Here is a 14,922-nt window from a genome sequence, read left to right on the forward strand (position 1 = left end):
CTGGTTTCACTTGGGACCTGGGATCTGTTCCTGGGAGCTTTGCTCCAGGCAGAGAGAGCAAACCGGTGTGGTACGGCAAACGCTGGACCTCCTTCTTCCCTTCTTTGCTTCAACACATCCCTGCAGTGGTGCAAAAACTCATCTGCCTTCCTGCCACCTACCTCTGACACAGAGCTCCGCTCCAGAACGGGCTGCTCCCGGCCCTTCCCATTGCTGGGCAGGTCTCCTAGTGCAAGGAGGAGACCGGTATAGTGGGGCTTGCCTTCTGCCCTGCTGCCCAGACCAGGACACAAGGTACTAGAAGAACATTAAGCCTCATGTCATCATCATCCCTGCATGGCTGGGTCTCACATAGATGCAGAACGGCAGTGCTGCCGAGAAGCCGGTATGCCACACATCACGTGGGCGTATGCCTGGCGAATGGCGGGGTGGGGGGAATAGCTTCTCACCCAGAAACCTGCCTATGCTCAGCCACTTCTACCCTTCCCCAGCAGGGACTAGCACTCCCAAGCTCTGCAGGCAAAGCTGCCCCATGGGTGCTCCCTCACCGGCTTCAGGGGCAAAATGGTTAATAAGCTGAAGCTGCTTAAAGTTGCTGCTCAGCAGGCACACACCTGGCAGCTCCCAACAACATGGGCCAGAGCATCCAGGGTGGCTAAAACGCCTGGACCAGCCGGGTGGAGAAGAGTGGCTTTTCCACTGGCACAGTTAGGGCTGAATGAGGACAGTAGCCGGATGCCGAGAGGAAAGCTCTGGGCTGTGTGCTTTGGTATTTGAGCAGCTCAACCCCCTGTGGGGCTCTTTCATACCACCTGCTGATCCTGCTGATCCTGCAGCAGTGCTCTAGCAAATGCATCAAAATCCATCACCCCGCTGGCATTGGTAGCACCAAAAGGGATTATGGAGCATTTTGCTGAATGAGGCTAACCACTAACAATGGACTAAAATGATTTGTGAAACTGGACAATCGTACTGTGAAACAGTACATTTTTTTATGCAGTGTCTTCTTAGTCAACACAGTCTTTAAATATGTTAGGGATTGGACAACTTGTTGCCAACAGCGCAGACTCGCCAGATTTGAGCTACAATGTAAAAAAGCTGGTCTGCCTTTCTATATGAAAAAAATAAAAGCACTATGAATGGTTCCTACTGCGATGCCAAGAATAATACCGAGCAAGCGAGGAAACCTACTCAAGTGAGTCTGGAAACGGTTTTAACCAGGAATCAAATACGATGGGGTGTTTTTCTTAATGGAGTGCTAAGCTACATTAGCAAAAGTGATGTGACTTCACCAATGTGTAAGTGCATATAAAAGCCTAATGTAACAGTATTTTCAAAGGGGGAAAGAATATATTTTTAAAGCTATCTTGGAAATGTTAAATAGACTGTATTTGTAGCAATTCATTCATAACATTTTTCAACTTACTTCTTCAGGAATATACATGTTCCTACAACCAGCTGACAGAAAGACACAGAACAGCCCTGACGATATCTACACATACGCTTTCACCACAAGACTGCCTGGGAGCAGGGGTGTTAAATTTGCAACCTGCGGGAGCGGTTCACCCCACTTACAGTTGGCAGCCTCCTCCACAAGGGAAAGTGTGGCAGGCTGGATGAGTTGCTCTAGAGGTAATAATTTGTCCCCAGCCACCGCCATCCAGGGGGAGGGCAGGGAGGAGGAGGCCCACCAGCTGCCCTGGTAGCAGCAAGACAACAGAAACCCAGGGATACGTCCTGCACTTGCATGTTGTAGGCGTGCGCACAAAAACCCCAGTATTTCGAGACTGCATAGCTGCAGCGTGTACAACAGCCAGCGGGTGAAGCGTGTTGCATACAACGGTTTCATGGCCCCACCACTGCTGCTTGGCCAGAAGGGTTGACCCCTTTGTTTGCAGACCACTGGCAACCTCAGGCGGTGGAGGAGAAACCAATCAACGTGGCAGGTTTTCACTCTATAGCTGAGGTAGGTAGCTAAGACTTCCTTTACATTCAGCAGACATACACATTTTCAGGACTCAATTCACTTTGCAATTTTAGGTATCTACTTCAAGATGAATCGCACCTAGATTCCATTGTTCCCCACTAGCCAGAGGAGCGTAGACTATTTCAGCTGCAGATAGCTACAGTTACTCACCCTGGACATCATTAACTGCCCAGCTTCAAAACTCAGGCACACAAAAGATGCCAGTAAACTAACTGCAAGTCTGAGCTGTCAGGCCAGAGATGACACTTTTCCACATAAAGGCGTTCAAGTTTGAATTTGCCTTGGATAAAAAGGAAGTGCATGGCTGGGCAGCCTCACTGGCTGTCTGGGATGGTGTGCACTACTGCAGGCAATGCTTGCTGTGATCTCTAGTCCTGTTGTCCTCCACCATCCAGCGAATGAAGTTACTTGGGCATTGGTCTGTCAAAATTTTGCTGTCACACAGCCCAAGGCTCACATTTAGTAAGATTAAAAAACCTGTGCTTCCCCATCCCCCCCTTCCCAAAAGCAGTTGTGTTGAAAGAAAGAATTGGCACTGAAGAGTTGCGATTAAGATTTAAAATCTGACCTTACAGATTTGCAAAATTGTTCCAATTTCTTTTTCTAGCTGTCAGCAGCTTTTATTTCTTTATTTACGGACAAGATAAACCTTTTCACAAGGAAGAAGAAAAATGTCCAAAAAACCTGACATAATTTCTGTAAAAAACACTACCAAAACTCCACTAAAAATCCAAAATTTTAATCTTGGAACAATGACCTTTTTACAAAGAGATTTTAAAGACTGAGTGTACATATTCACAAAAGCAACAAACTAAGGCATAATCTCCATAGCCATAAAGACTTTGAAAAGCCATGTGACTTGATCTCATTTAAACCTTGTCAAGATACAGGCAGTAAAAATTTTGAACATTTGACTTTCTTTACATGTAGTGGACTGTTCGCTTATACAATTATCATGAGTATGAGCTAGATTAATTACAAATCACTGAAACACATACTCTAGTAAGAGCATGAAGCTTAAACATTATTTTAAAGTGCTCATTAGAAACCCAACATTTCAATTACAATTAAGAAATGTTAAAGATATTACATTCCTTACATATCAAGTCTGAAAGTACAATATGTACACAATCTACAGTCTTGTCGGTATAAATAGGAAATAATTTATCTATATATCTCAAACGTGACTAGTAGCTGAAGGGAAGCTGAAAGACTATTTCAATTTGGCCAGAAAAAGGAAAAAAACAGAACATCATCGCATACACACAGTCATTGAAATTCTGTATCCCCAGTGCTGCCATTCCGGCCAATTTCCTTGACTAATTCTCTTCACACCCACTCATGAAGCATCTGCTGGTACGCTACCAGTATAGAATTACAGCATCTCTCTTGCTTGGGTCTCTAGAACTGGCAGGGCTTCTGCTAAGAGGAAACGTAATTAGACGTAAGTCCCTTAATTAAACAGAAGAAATATGCGCTGCAATGTATGACAGGTTGCAGAGATAAAAGAACTCTGAACTAGACTGTCAAACAAAATTTGGATGTTTATTTTAGTTTTTGAATGAACTGTAGTGCTTATAAAAAAATAAGACAAAACTAATTAAGAAGCACTTGTGACAAATTTAACAGCCTACATCAGCTTTCTTGCAAAGCCCTAACCAGTTCCTTTCAATCCAGACCCGCAGTATGTTTGCTAGTCAAGTCACTTGTCCTGACAGGAGCTAATCAAACCTCTCCATCTCATTACAGTCCTCTGTGATTTTGACTTAAGAGTTTTGCAGCATGGGGTATTACCCCGTGCACAGGTTAAGCCTGTTTCACACAGGACTAATATCAGGTACCTGTGAAATGTTAGTATTGTACATCGTTGTACTCCCCACAGCGTACCCATGTTTCAACAATCCACGTCAAAGTACAACAAGACAAGCTTTCAAAAATACAGATGACCTTAAAATGCAAGATCCCAGTGCTCATGAAAGTGCAATAAAAAATATTTAACCTCCTCTCATTGCTTTTCATTTCTCAGCTGCCACGAAGGGCAACATTTCATTTTTTTTCCCCAGTCTTTTCACCAATTTTGCAACTAGACTTCGTAATTTTCAGAGATAAAAGAGTATACCCACTCAAATATAGTAACATGATTACAGTAAAATCAAAAGCCACAAAATAAAATGACAGTGAACATTCCATAAGCGGAATTTTAACATTTGGTCAGCATTTCCGCTATGCTAAAGGCAAAAATATGCTGTACAAAATCACTATAACATCTGCAGGAATAAGCCTCTTGTTTACTTTAGCCTCAGCTTAATGTGTGGTCAGCCTGAACTATGCAATTTCTTAAAAGAACAGGTAGATAGGAGATTGTTAAGCTGTATTTCTTCCCTACTTGTACCCATTAGCAGATTCTTCCCTTGCAAAATGACATTCATGTGAAACAATTTACTGTGATGCTCAGAAGAGTTGAAGGCAAACACATGTGCATGGGCAACAAAAGCTGTCAAGGTGACAAACGATTCAATGGACTGCTTTCTTCTCCACCTGCAGCAAGCTTGAGCGTTGTTAGCTTTCGAGGGGGATGCTGAGGACTCTTACGAAGGTTGTCGTCCATCTGCAGAGAAATAATGAGAGCCGGATCTGGCAAACAGTAGAATATAGATTATACGATTAGTCTATTTGTCAGGGCTGCCGTCATTAATGCTGGTTTGGGGTCTTTTTTACCCAGTTATTTCAGGTCCAGCTAAAACTGATGCCTTGGTTCCTTTCCACTCCCAAATATCTGCTTGTGTTGGAGCCGCTATTCATTCCATTAGCATATGGTGCATCAAACCCAGGGCAAATAGGTGTGCTTCTGCTCAAATCATTTTGTCAAGATTACTGAAGAAAGCAACATTGCTACCTTCTTCTAAGAGGTCAAAGTTTCAATTTTGTACAATAGCCAAACACTGCTAGAAAGCAGATGGGAAGTCAAACTGCTAACATCAATGGATGCTTTTGCATGTTTAGCACCTTGCAAGAACAAATCCTTTTCAAATTAGAAATATTCTGGAGGTGCTGGGTGAATTTAGATTAGTTACAGATTTCAAGAAGTATTTAATAAAGGACTTGTGATGAGACCTTTTCAAAGACAGGTTAAAATTAATCTCCAAATATAAAGATTTTACGTTTTCACAGGAAATGAATCTGTGCGTAATGTGGTATCACACATTAGTTAGAGTGTAGAGTGTAACACACATTAGAGTGTAGTTACTACAGAATAAACAGAATCACAGAAGACAGCACAGGGGAGATCTCCAGAGGTTGTCTAGTCTATCCCATTTCCTCAAGGTAGGATCAGCTTTACCTAAGTCATGCCTGATATATGTCTTTGTAACTCATTCTTTAAAACTTCCACAGCCACACTCCAATACCATGAAGAGGAGATACAATCAATACCTAATGCTATAGAAGCTGATAATAAATAATGATCTATTTCATACACTGAATTTTTTCAGGAAGAAATGCCTTCCACCCTTCCAGTTAAAGTGTTCTGTCTGCATCAGCAGACTAATTCTTCAGAAGTGTTTTTCATGTAAGTTGTATAGCTTTTGATAGGTGCTGAGTGACAGCCTTGGAAACAAAGAATATAAAAAAATAAAAGCTAGATGTAGAACAAGCAGGAGAAACTGTGACTGTAGGTTAGTGACTACAGCATTCAGGTGGGAGCAGGGAGAGCTGGCGATTGGTCTTAATGTGCAGGACCATTTCTGAGTTTTGATCAATACATTTGCCTCCTCCTTTGCTGGAATGTACACTTGCAGAAAGACACCCTTATTTTGTTGGTATGCGCAACTGCAAGATTATAATAAAAATACTTTTTAAGTACATGGCTTCGGTAATTATTCCTTTCAAATGACATAATATTCTTCCTGCCTCTCTACACAAAGTAACTCACTCAAAAAGAAGCAATTAAAATAAAATGTCCATTGTACAGCTGCAGTTGCCATGCAAGAATATCTGTGAACAAGTAACCACAACGAAGCGGGAAAATTAGAGACTGAAGCAAAAGTAACCTTTTCAATCAAGTTGGATTCCTTATTTACAAGCTGTGTGAGTTTCTGCAGATTAGCATCTGCTGTATCCTGTCCAGCCGGAGAATGGCCTGGAGAGTGAAGGCAGAAAGATGAGGAGTGAAAAGGTGTTTACAAAAGCTTTTAAATCCTTAAAAAATAAACCAACATTGGAGAGAAAGTTCATGCAGTATTTTTATCCTAAGAAGAACGGAAGTGGAAAAGCCATTCCATGTGAGAAAAACAGAAGCACTAAGCATGAGCCATAGCATAGATACAGGTGCATTTTGCCAATGCTTAACAGAGTCTAAAACTGAGTATTAACCTTTGCTTTTAATTTTCAATCCTTTCTGCACAACTTTGCAAGTTTCTATCTCATTTCACCACAGAAGCTCCAGCATAAACTACGTAAAATCTAATTCTGCCTTGGTTCATAGATGGAAACCTGGAGTCCTAATCCAAGAAGACTATACGTGACAAAAAGGGCAAAAGAAACACATCTTACCTGAGACAGTTAACCTGAAGTAGCAAGTTAAAATATCATCACAGAATCGACATAGATTGGGAAGCTGTTTCAAATGTTCTTGTAATTGTACTCTGGGGAAACACACTTTATAAATTGGTGCAAGGAAACCAAACACAAAGGCATCCAAGGTAGTAGGCCTGAAGAGAGTGACAAAACAAAACAAAAAACCAAAGTGATTGAGGTAAGACATTAAGGCCTTTACAACATAACCGTTTTCTGTGTACGTCAAACACAACTCAGAACATAGTCAGCTCTTCGGGCATTCCACCTTTTCATATCCATCTGGTAAATGCTTTGTACAGACCATTGACTGATTTCAGCACCTCTGAACTAGAGACATGCTGGCAAGCTGAAACAGTAACTTCAGCATTAAAATCCAGTCATGCTGTCATGTATGCTGATAAACAAGTCACTCAAACACATTCCCAGCACCACAAAAGCCAAGCTGTATGCCAGGGACCAGGATCCTCTCTCATGAAGTGGTCCAACTTCAGTGGCTAAAGGAAGAGATGATCCTTTTTAGGACCTGTTGGCGCTATGTTGTTGGCAGTATCTGCTTCCTGCTCTATGCTCACACCACAGGAAAAGGAGTGTTCCCGGACCTACACCCTCCTCCCGTCAAGGCAGTAGTAACACCTCAGGCTTAAAGCATTTTTTCTACAGACAAGCACAGGAGGTGACATTCAGTGGCTAGAAAAGCATTCTCTAGTGCTACACTACCTCATCAAGCACCCCACATTTTCTTAGCAGCTGTGGGCAGCATCTGCCTCTCTGTGGAAAAATGCAGGATAAGGGAGACACTGCATTGCCTTAGTCCAAAGATCTCATTTGTGCCCTGTTTGCTCATTCAGATTTATCTGAAAAGGAGAGTGTGAGACATGAAACTAACGTGCAGCATTCTTAGCATTCTGGCAGGTTAAAAAACCAAAAAAGTTGTGGTACCTGTTTTATTAGTCTTTTTTTTTTTTAAAAAAAAAAAAAAAAAATCACACTCACGTATCTCCAAAGAAAAACTGAGATGTTCCCAATCTCTTCGACAGGAGATTTAGGCACTCCTTGGCATCCCTGTATATCTGATGAGACACAAGACTGTCTAAGAGCCCTAGGTGTAGCAAGGCTAGTATGCACAGCATTGTTCATCATTTGACAGTGTGCTAAACTGTTTCAGTCCTTGTCTTGACAGCACCAACGTACAAATTCTTTACTACACAACACATACCTGTGCTTCCACTTCCGTGAGACTGTAGAGTGGAGGCCCTCCCCTGGTCAGCAAGATCCTGTTCAGCGCTTCCCTGGACATCTTTCCAGGCAGATACAAACTCAGTGGGAAGGGAATCCTTGAGGCAAACCATGGCTTTGTCACACTGCAGTAATTTTCAGCCTCAACCCAGAAAGTGTGCAGCTGTATCAACGTAAGGAAGAATATGACTGGAATTTGAGTATGAATAGTAGACATCTCTTAAAAGTTTGATGTGCAAGATCTCTGTCAGAGAAGCAGAAGCACCAGGAATTATTGTAATTTAAGGCAGTCAGGCTCCACAAAGCATTATACTAATTCTCTGAGTGTAGAAGTATATAATTAAGGCAACAGCTTGTGCACCACCACACAGCTACCTTCCACCTAAAGAAAAACGATGACGATATTACATAGACCTATATATACATGCATAAAATTACATACACACTCATGTTTATGTATGTGTACATAGATATACATACTCATTCACACATACTGTACATAGAAAATACATTACAAAAAAAGTTGCAGATGTACAGGATCAGGTTTGAACTTTTTACATTTTTTTTTTATTTTTAAATAAATCTTAAAATAAAAGATATTATGAAATGATGAATTTGAAACCTTGTGAGTCAGCTGAAGAGGCCAGCCTATGATACCATCTAGTCAGAATATTTTTTCCTGTACAAACATTATAGCTCTAATGTACTTACGCTAAATTTATTATTATTATTATTAATTATTATCTAAATAAATGTGTTATTTAGAACTGAACAATGAAACTACCGATGGGTATTTTAATTTCTCAAAAGTTCTAACTGACAGTTCAAAAGGCTTTCACGTTGTGCCCTCCACATCAGACATACACATTTTATTCAAAGTTTTTTCAAAAGAATCAAATGAAACAAAAAATGGCCAGAATAAGCTGTTTTCAGGATACTGTTTCCCCAAAAGTATCTAAAAGAAAAAACATTCATAGGTGCCCTTTTAAAATGTCTTTCATAAATTCATTGTTACTACTTCATATCCCACAAACACACACTTCTTTCCTTTTCAAAAGTTGCTAGGCAGTATTTCCAAAATTGGACTAACAAAGCAAATACGTTCCAGCCAGGACTATGGCTGAGAGACTTTAATGTCTCTCACGTTAGGCACCTCTTGTAGCATTCCCTTCCAAAAATTCTGACCATTATAAAGTATTTCCCAATACTTACCAGAGCAGGAAGCAGTTTCTCTTCAAGTAGTGCAATATATGCCAGTGTATCAGCTCCTTGTTTTGCAGACAACTCATAATCAGCATTATATTTCTATGAATTAAAAAAAAAAATACACACTACAAATAGTGTTACACAAAACTTTCCAAAAAGATGATCAATGCAACCTGAAGTTGCTGCAAACTTAACAGCCATCAAGTTAGTAAATACAACAACATTTTACGGGACATGTGCTCTCTTAGAATTTCTTTACTTCTTCAGGCCAGCTATGGTCAAACCTCCTTGCATCTCCCTTTTCCACTTTCCCGTTCTTAGATTTTTGGGCCCTCCTATTCCCAAAAAAACTCTTCTATCTCCTTCCCATTGCTTTCCAAGCAACTGTCCAGAGGCAATTTTTCAGTACTTAGGACTGTAGCAAACATCTGGCAAGTCCCCATCTTTATTTTTGAAGAAGCATCTGGTAATTCAGCTGGTGTAAGCATAAAAAAAGGCAAGCATTCCCATCTTTTGTTTTTAATTACCATTCTAAAAGTTTAGAAATTGGATGCTAACAATATAAGGGACCAAATGCACAGCTAAATTAATGCAGTTACAGTTGACTGAGCTTTTAATTCTTACACTGGATCCTTTTAAAATACATTAAAAGGATTGATAAGTTTTTTGGGGGGGAGAGGAGGGAGAGCTTCATTAATTTAGAAATAAAGGGTCAGTGTTGACCCTTATTTTTAGATATCTGAAAAGCAAGCATATTATTGTTGCACTTTAACTCAAAGAGAGTTTTTTTTCCCTGCATTAAGGAATCTTTGGTATTCAAATGGCTATGAAACTTCTTAATTTTAAAACAACTGCCTAAAATCCCATCTCAAATGCGCAGTTTTCAGATTCTGTTTTAATTCCCCCAAAGATTTAAAGTTTCACTAACATGGCATTCATCAGACAATCTTCTTGATTAGGCAGGAACTGCAATTTCTAATGTAAATGCAGAATAGTGGGCTGGAAGACCATCTTAAGAAATAAAAAGATGATGCCATGGTTTATGAGACATCTTTATACTTTGTGAAAAGAATAAATCATATAGCTTTATTCTTTATGAATAGAACATTAAGAGATCTGCAAAAGGCAAGCAAGAGTTGACTACGCAGTAACTATGTGCATCAAGAAATGCTTGCGACATTTTTACGCTACAAGCTATAGAAAAACTACATAGATTAAAGACAATGCTCTATGTATCACAAAAGAGCAATTCAGTGCTCTTCAAAAAAGAGCACTGGGAGATGATTACCCATTTAAGCAGTTAAAACCACACTTCCCAAACTGTGATATCCTAGGTCTGCAAAGTCATAATGACATTAAAAGTGCTATAATTAAGAGCAGGGTGCTCAGTGAGAAACTGCTTAATTAAGGCCAGTTTGCTGTCCTTTTCAATGAACCGTTTTCTCATGCCTATTTTTAAATCTTTCACATGACTAACAATCAAACTTTCAAACAGCAATCTGTTATCCACCATTTTGCAATTCTCAGGCAGGTATGAAAAATAGGAAAGCACTGGGTCTGAACTGAGTTCCAGATTTTTGGAAGCCTGTATCAATGTATACAGGGGACTTGTAGAGTCACTACAAGGCAGAGAAAACAAATCCTTTGAAAGAGACCTACCTGCTTTCTTAAGAAATTCAGTATTTTTGCTGGCTGAGAAATAACAATGTCTTCCGATATCAGGACTGGTACATCTCCTAGAAGGCATAAATAATACAGACAACAATTTCCAGGGATGAGTTCTAACATAACTTGAAAGCAATCAGCCACTTCATCTACTTTCCTTTTCTCCATAGCATGCTCTGATCTTCCTAACATGTATGCATAAACAAAGCTTTACATAGCAGGGGAGTTCCACCGAGGTCGCAAATATATTTAGTGTATTGTGGCCTTCACTAATAACAATACATAAAAAAGGGCCCCCATCAAATCAGACTGAAGCCAATATCTTCTGCTAGATATCTGGTACTTTGAGAACCAGACTACTTGTCTGGATTTCAGATGTTCACCTTAAGACAAAAATTCCGACTCAGTCCAACTGCCGTCTCAACTCATTCACCTTTGGGCCTCTCCTTCCTTCTACTCCAATTCTTCCCTGCCCTTCCCCTCCAAATCCATTTTAACTACCTGTTTTCTCTAGCCTTGCTACAACCACTGCCCAAACTACCACTGTAGAATTATGAACTATTCCAGAACCAAATAATTCCCTTCTGCTGGAAGCTTACTGATCAGCCTTTACTCATCGGATTGCAGGACCAAAGACTGTAGAGTGTAAAATCTCTGTAACAGGGGCTATCTTATAGCACGTTCACAACATAACTGCTGCAATGAGCCGACGCTGTACTATTAAAGTATCAATTATCAGCAACACTTAGTATTTGGATTTTTTTTTAATGGATTTTATGTATTTTGGCTATGGAGAAAGCCACTGAACTTTTGGCAAGTACACCCAGCTAGTTCTTGGTATTTTCTGCTAACAGAAAACAATACACTGAAAAGCAAGAGTCAAAGGTGCAACTTCTGCGTGGATACAGTAATGCCTAAACTGATAATGTGGTACGTGTAAATGACAGAGCACTTTAACCCTGCAGTGATTTTACCTTTCTGGAATATATCAAGACAATAACTTCAATGCTGAGCAAACAGATAAGCAATGAATAGAAGTATCCAACACAAAGAAGTCCTCTCTGATACCTTATCTTCAACTAGGTTGTTAGTCACCTTTTCTGAGTCAACCTCTCTAACACAACACAGTTCTAAACATCCCAGCTGGTGCAAGTTACACTCTTTGAGGCTCACATTCCACTTCCAACTGCAACTAGCCCACTAAATTATGTGTAATTAAAGAACGCTGTTTCCATACACAAGTCCAGTTACTATCATTATAAATATGCAAAGTACAAAAAGCTTGAAAATTTGCTTTCACTATACCATCAATTTAGACTGCCTGACAGAAACAGGTATGTACTTGGCATCACTGCTTTGTTGACAGTCTGCTGCTTCACCTGTAACGCATTTTAATGAAGTGTCCTTTGAGGCACTTTATTTTTGTCTTCCATTATTTTACTCCCACAAATTCATCACACTTGATTGTGTAAAGTCATTTATCGATGTATCGTGAAAGCAGGTAGCCTTCGCTGGGGCAGGTTACACTCACAAACACAAAACCAAAGCAAACTCAGAAATAAGACAGAAATTGGAACCTGTGTTTATGACGTTTCTGTGATTAAAAGAATGAAAAATGCAAAGAAGGTACCTTTTGGAGCTCTCCAAGAGTTATTTATAGTATTCACTGTCAGGGGAGCACCAGAAAACTTGGCATATGTCTGCAATGAAGATTGCAGGGAAAAAAGTCCAGTCAGTATGTGTAAGAAAAGTGTAAGATAGCACTTTAAAAGTTGTTTTAAACAGCTTCGGGCACGGAACGCGCTGCATTTGCTTTTAGTCGGTCTTCAGTGCCCTAATGCGTTTCTAGGAAACGCCGCCCGCTAAGGCCGAGGGCAGGCAGCCCCCGGGAAGGCACGACGCCCTCACAAAGGGCAGCGGCCCTGCCCGCGGCTACGCGAGGGAGGGACGCAACGGTCCGCGGCGAGGCGGCTCCCGCGGGGGGGAAGCGCCAGGGGCCGCGCCGCCCTGCCAGGCCCTGCCGCGGGCCCAACCGCCGTCGCCTCCCACCCCCAGCCGAGCTGGGCGGCAGCGGCGGGCCCCTCGCCCGGCACGGGCCCGACCTCTGGGCGACGAGGGCGAGCGCGCCTCTCGGCAGCGGCGGCATCGCCTCTCCCGGGGGGAACTGCCCCACGGACAGCCGTGCCGGTGGCAGGCAAGCCCCGGGGCGCCGTCCTTCCCTCCTTCCCTCCCTTCCTTTCTTTCTCCCGGGGCGGGTGGCGGCCGCCGGCCGTTACCATGACGGTTAGAGACTCCGGATGCAGGGACGGCAGCCCCCAATCGCCTCCCCAGCAGTTCAGCTCCATGGGAGCCGCCATCTTGTCCGCCGTCCGCGCGGGCCCGGCAAGCGCGGCGCTGCTGCCCTCGCATGGCGGCGCCCGAGCGCCCCCGGCCGCGCCTCGGGGAGGGAGAAAGCGGCGGGGGGCGTGCGCGCCTGAGGGGCCGCCGCCGTCTTCTAGGCCCGTGTGGCCGGGGGGGGGGGTGGGGGGGGGCGCGGAAGATGTCCTGCACTCCCCGTGGTCACCGCCGTCTGCTGCCGAGGCTGTCCGGGGACGAGGCCGCTGGAAGCGTCGCTGAGGGGAAGGGGCGTCGGCGGCCCGGAGCCGTTGCCCTGTGAGGGAACACCGGCCGCCCTGAGGCGTTTTATTGGAGAAACACAGCGGCTCACGGTACCGCGTTGCTGAACGCCAGCTCTCTGACTCTGTTACTGCACACGAAGTTGTGACTTTCCACAGGAGCAAAAAATTCGGCTTTCGATCAAATGTGAAGAGCAGTCATCAGCAATTTGGCTTTAAAAATAAGGGACTCTGATCATATGATACCAGTTTTGACCAGGTTATAATGATAACCCATTCAGTGTGTTTTTTTACTGTGGATCTTTAAAGGCATCAAGTTGTCAGCTTTCATTTCAGCGTTCGTGCAGACATGCCACAGCACATCTAAATACTAAGTCAAGCAAAATGTTTCCATCCTTCCTACACTGACTTAAAAAAAAGCCCTGCGCTGACCACCTTTATTCAGGTTGTCTATGCAAAAAGACATGAGGAGAGCAAGGGCAAAGCTTCATATGTCTTCCCTCCCCCCCAGATCCATGGTTTCAGAGCCACATGAAATTTGTGGCAGAAAGTGTCATGATAAAAACCTATGACAGATCTGAGATCATTCTGCTCCAGTTTACGAGGAACATGGGAGAAGAAAACACGGATCCATTTTTTGCCTCAGAAAAACACCACTGGCAATGTTAACAGCGGTGAAAAAAAATTTTTTTTTTCGTTTTAATGGCTACATTACATTTCTCCTTGTAAAGAGGTACTTAAAGTACATATTCTTAAGGACACCTTTCTTCTCTTTTCCTCCCTACAGGGACCAGCTAACTCCTAGCTCGTCTGTCCAGGTACTTTGCTTTTGGCCTGTTCACTGCATGATCACCTTGCTGAGATGTGCAAGCTTTGGAGCCAAGGGTGGTTCCTAACATCTATGATCCCAAACATCCGTATCTGTAAGAAGGATGAGCCAGCTTATGGCTCTTCTTAAGGGAGGCTGCAAGAAGGCTTAGAAGGTAAATAGGAGAGTAAACTTCCTTTGCATTGCCTTAGGGCCCAATTCATCTCTGTGCTGTTGGGGAGTCCAGAGCAGAGATGGAAAAGAAGGCAATCTGCATCTTCCCTCCCCCATCCAAAAGCTCTTCAGGAACTTTTTCCTCTTGGTTGCCTGAGTGGAATTCCTATTAGTGTAAATGAAAAGTAAATAGGTGCATTGAGAATGGATATATGCCTTGACTTGAAAAAGTGGGGCTTCAATTTGTGTTTTTGAAAAAGGAAAACTTATTCTGAAACCCATGTTTGAAACCTTATGTTCTACAAAATTTTGATGAAAATGTGGCAGGATCAAACCCAGAAGTGTCGACATAAATATGGAAGGATATGGTTTAGAGCTGATATTTCACTTGCATTAAGACTTCCATATCTTAATTGCCCATGAATCCTGATTTTTAATCATCCATGTAATTCCATAAAAACAGTGAGTCTCCTGATGCATATTAGGAGCAAAATATGAAAGCTGAATTAAGCAGCAGGGATTCCTTCCTACTTCCCCTACCCCATTACTTGGAATTCGAACAGGTCATGGACACTTCTGTAAAGCAAAATCCATAATGTTGGCAGCTTCTCTGTATTCTGTATGCTTAGAATTTTATTGATTTATGTAAAGCAGGA

General features: G+C 42.2%; 1 protein-coding gene across 4 annotated transcripts; it reads right to left on the minus strand.

Moving 5' to 3' along the window:
- Positions 1-2,705: 2,705 nt before the first annotated feature.
- On the minus strand, positions 2,706-13,237 carry MTX3 (metaxin 3). Of its 4 annotated transcripts, none has more exons than XM_075138416.1 (9): positions 12,946-13,237; positions 12,300-12,369; positions 10,664-10,740; positions 9,011-9,103; positions 7,779-7,961; positions 7,556-7,632; positions 6,539-6,696; positions 6,037-6,125; positions 2,706-4,595 (listed from the first exon to the last, which is right to left on the minus strand). In XM_075138416.1, the coding sequence occupies exons 1-9, from the start codon at positions 13,024-13,026 to the stop codon at positions 4,485-4,487; spliced, it is 939 nt and encodes a 312-aa protein (XP_074994517.1). In that variant the 5' UTR covers positions 13,027-13,237; the 3' UTR covers positions 2,706-4,484. The 4 variants fall into 4 exon arrangements, with proteins under 4 accessions (XP_074994517.1, XP_074994518.1, XP_074994520.1 ...); XM_075138417.1 differs by having other exon boundaries at positions 2,706-4,621; XM_075138419.1 differs by lacking the exon at positions 6,037-6,125.
- Positions 13,238-14,922: the final 1,685 nt, after the last annotated feature.

This window comes from Calonectris borealis, chromosome Z (assembly GCF_964195595.1).
Source record: "Calonectris borealis chromosome Z, bCalBor7.hap1.2, whole genome shotgun sequence".
Taxonomy (NCBI): domain Eukaryota; kingdom Metazoa; phylum Chordata; class Aves; order Procellariiformes; family Procellariidae; genus Calonectris; species Calonectris borealis.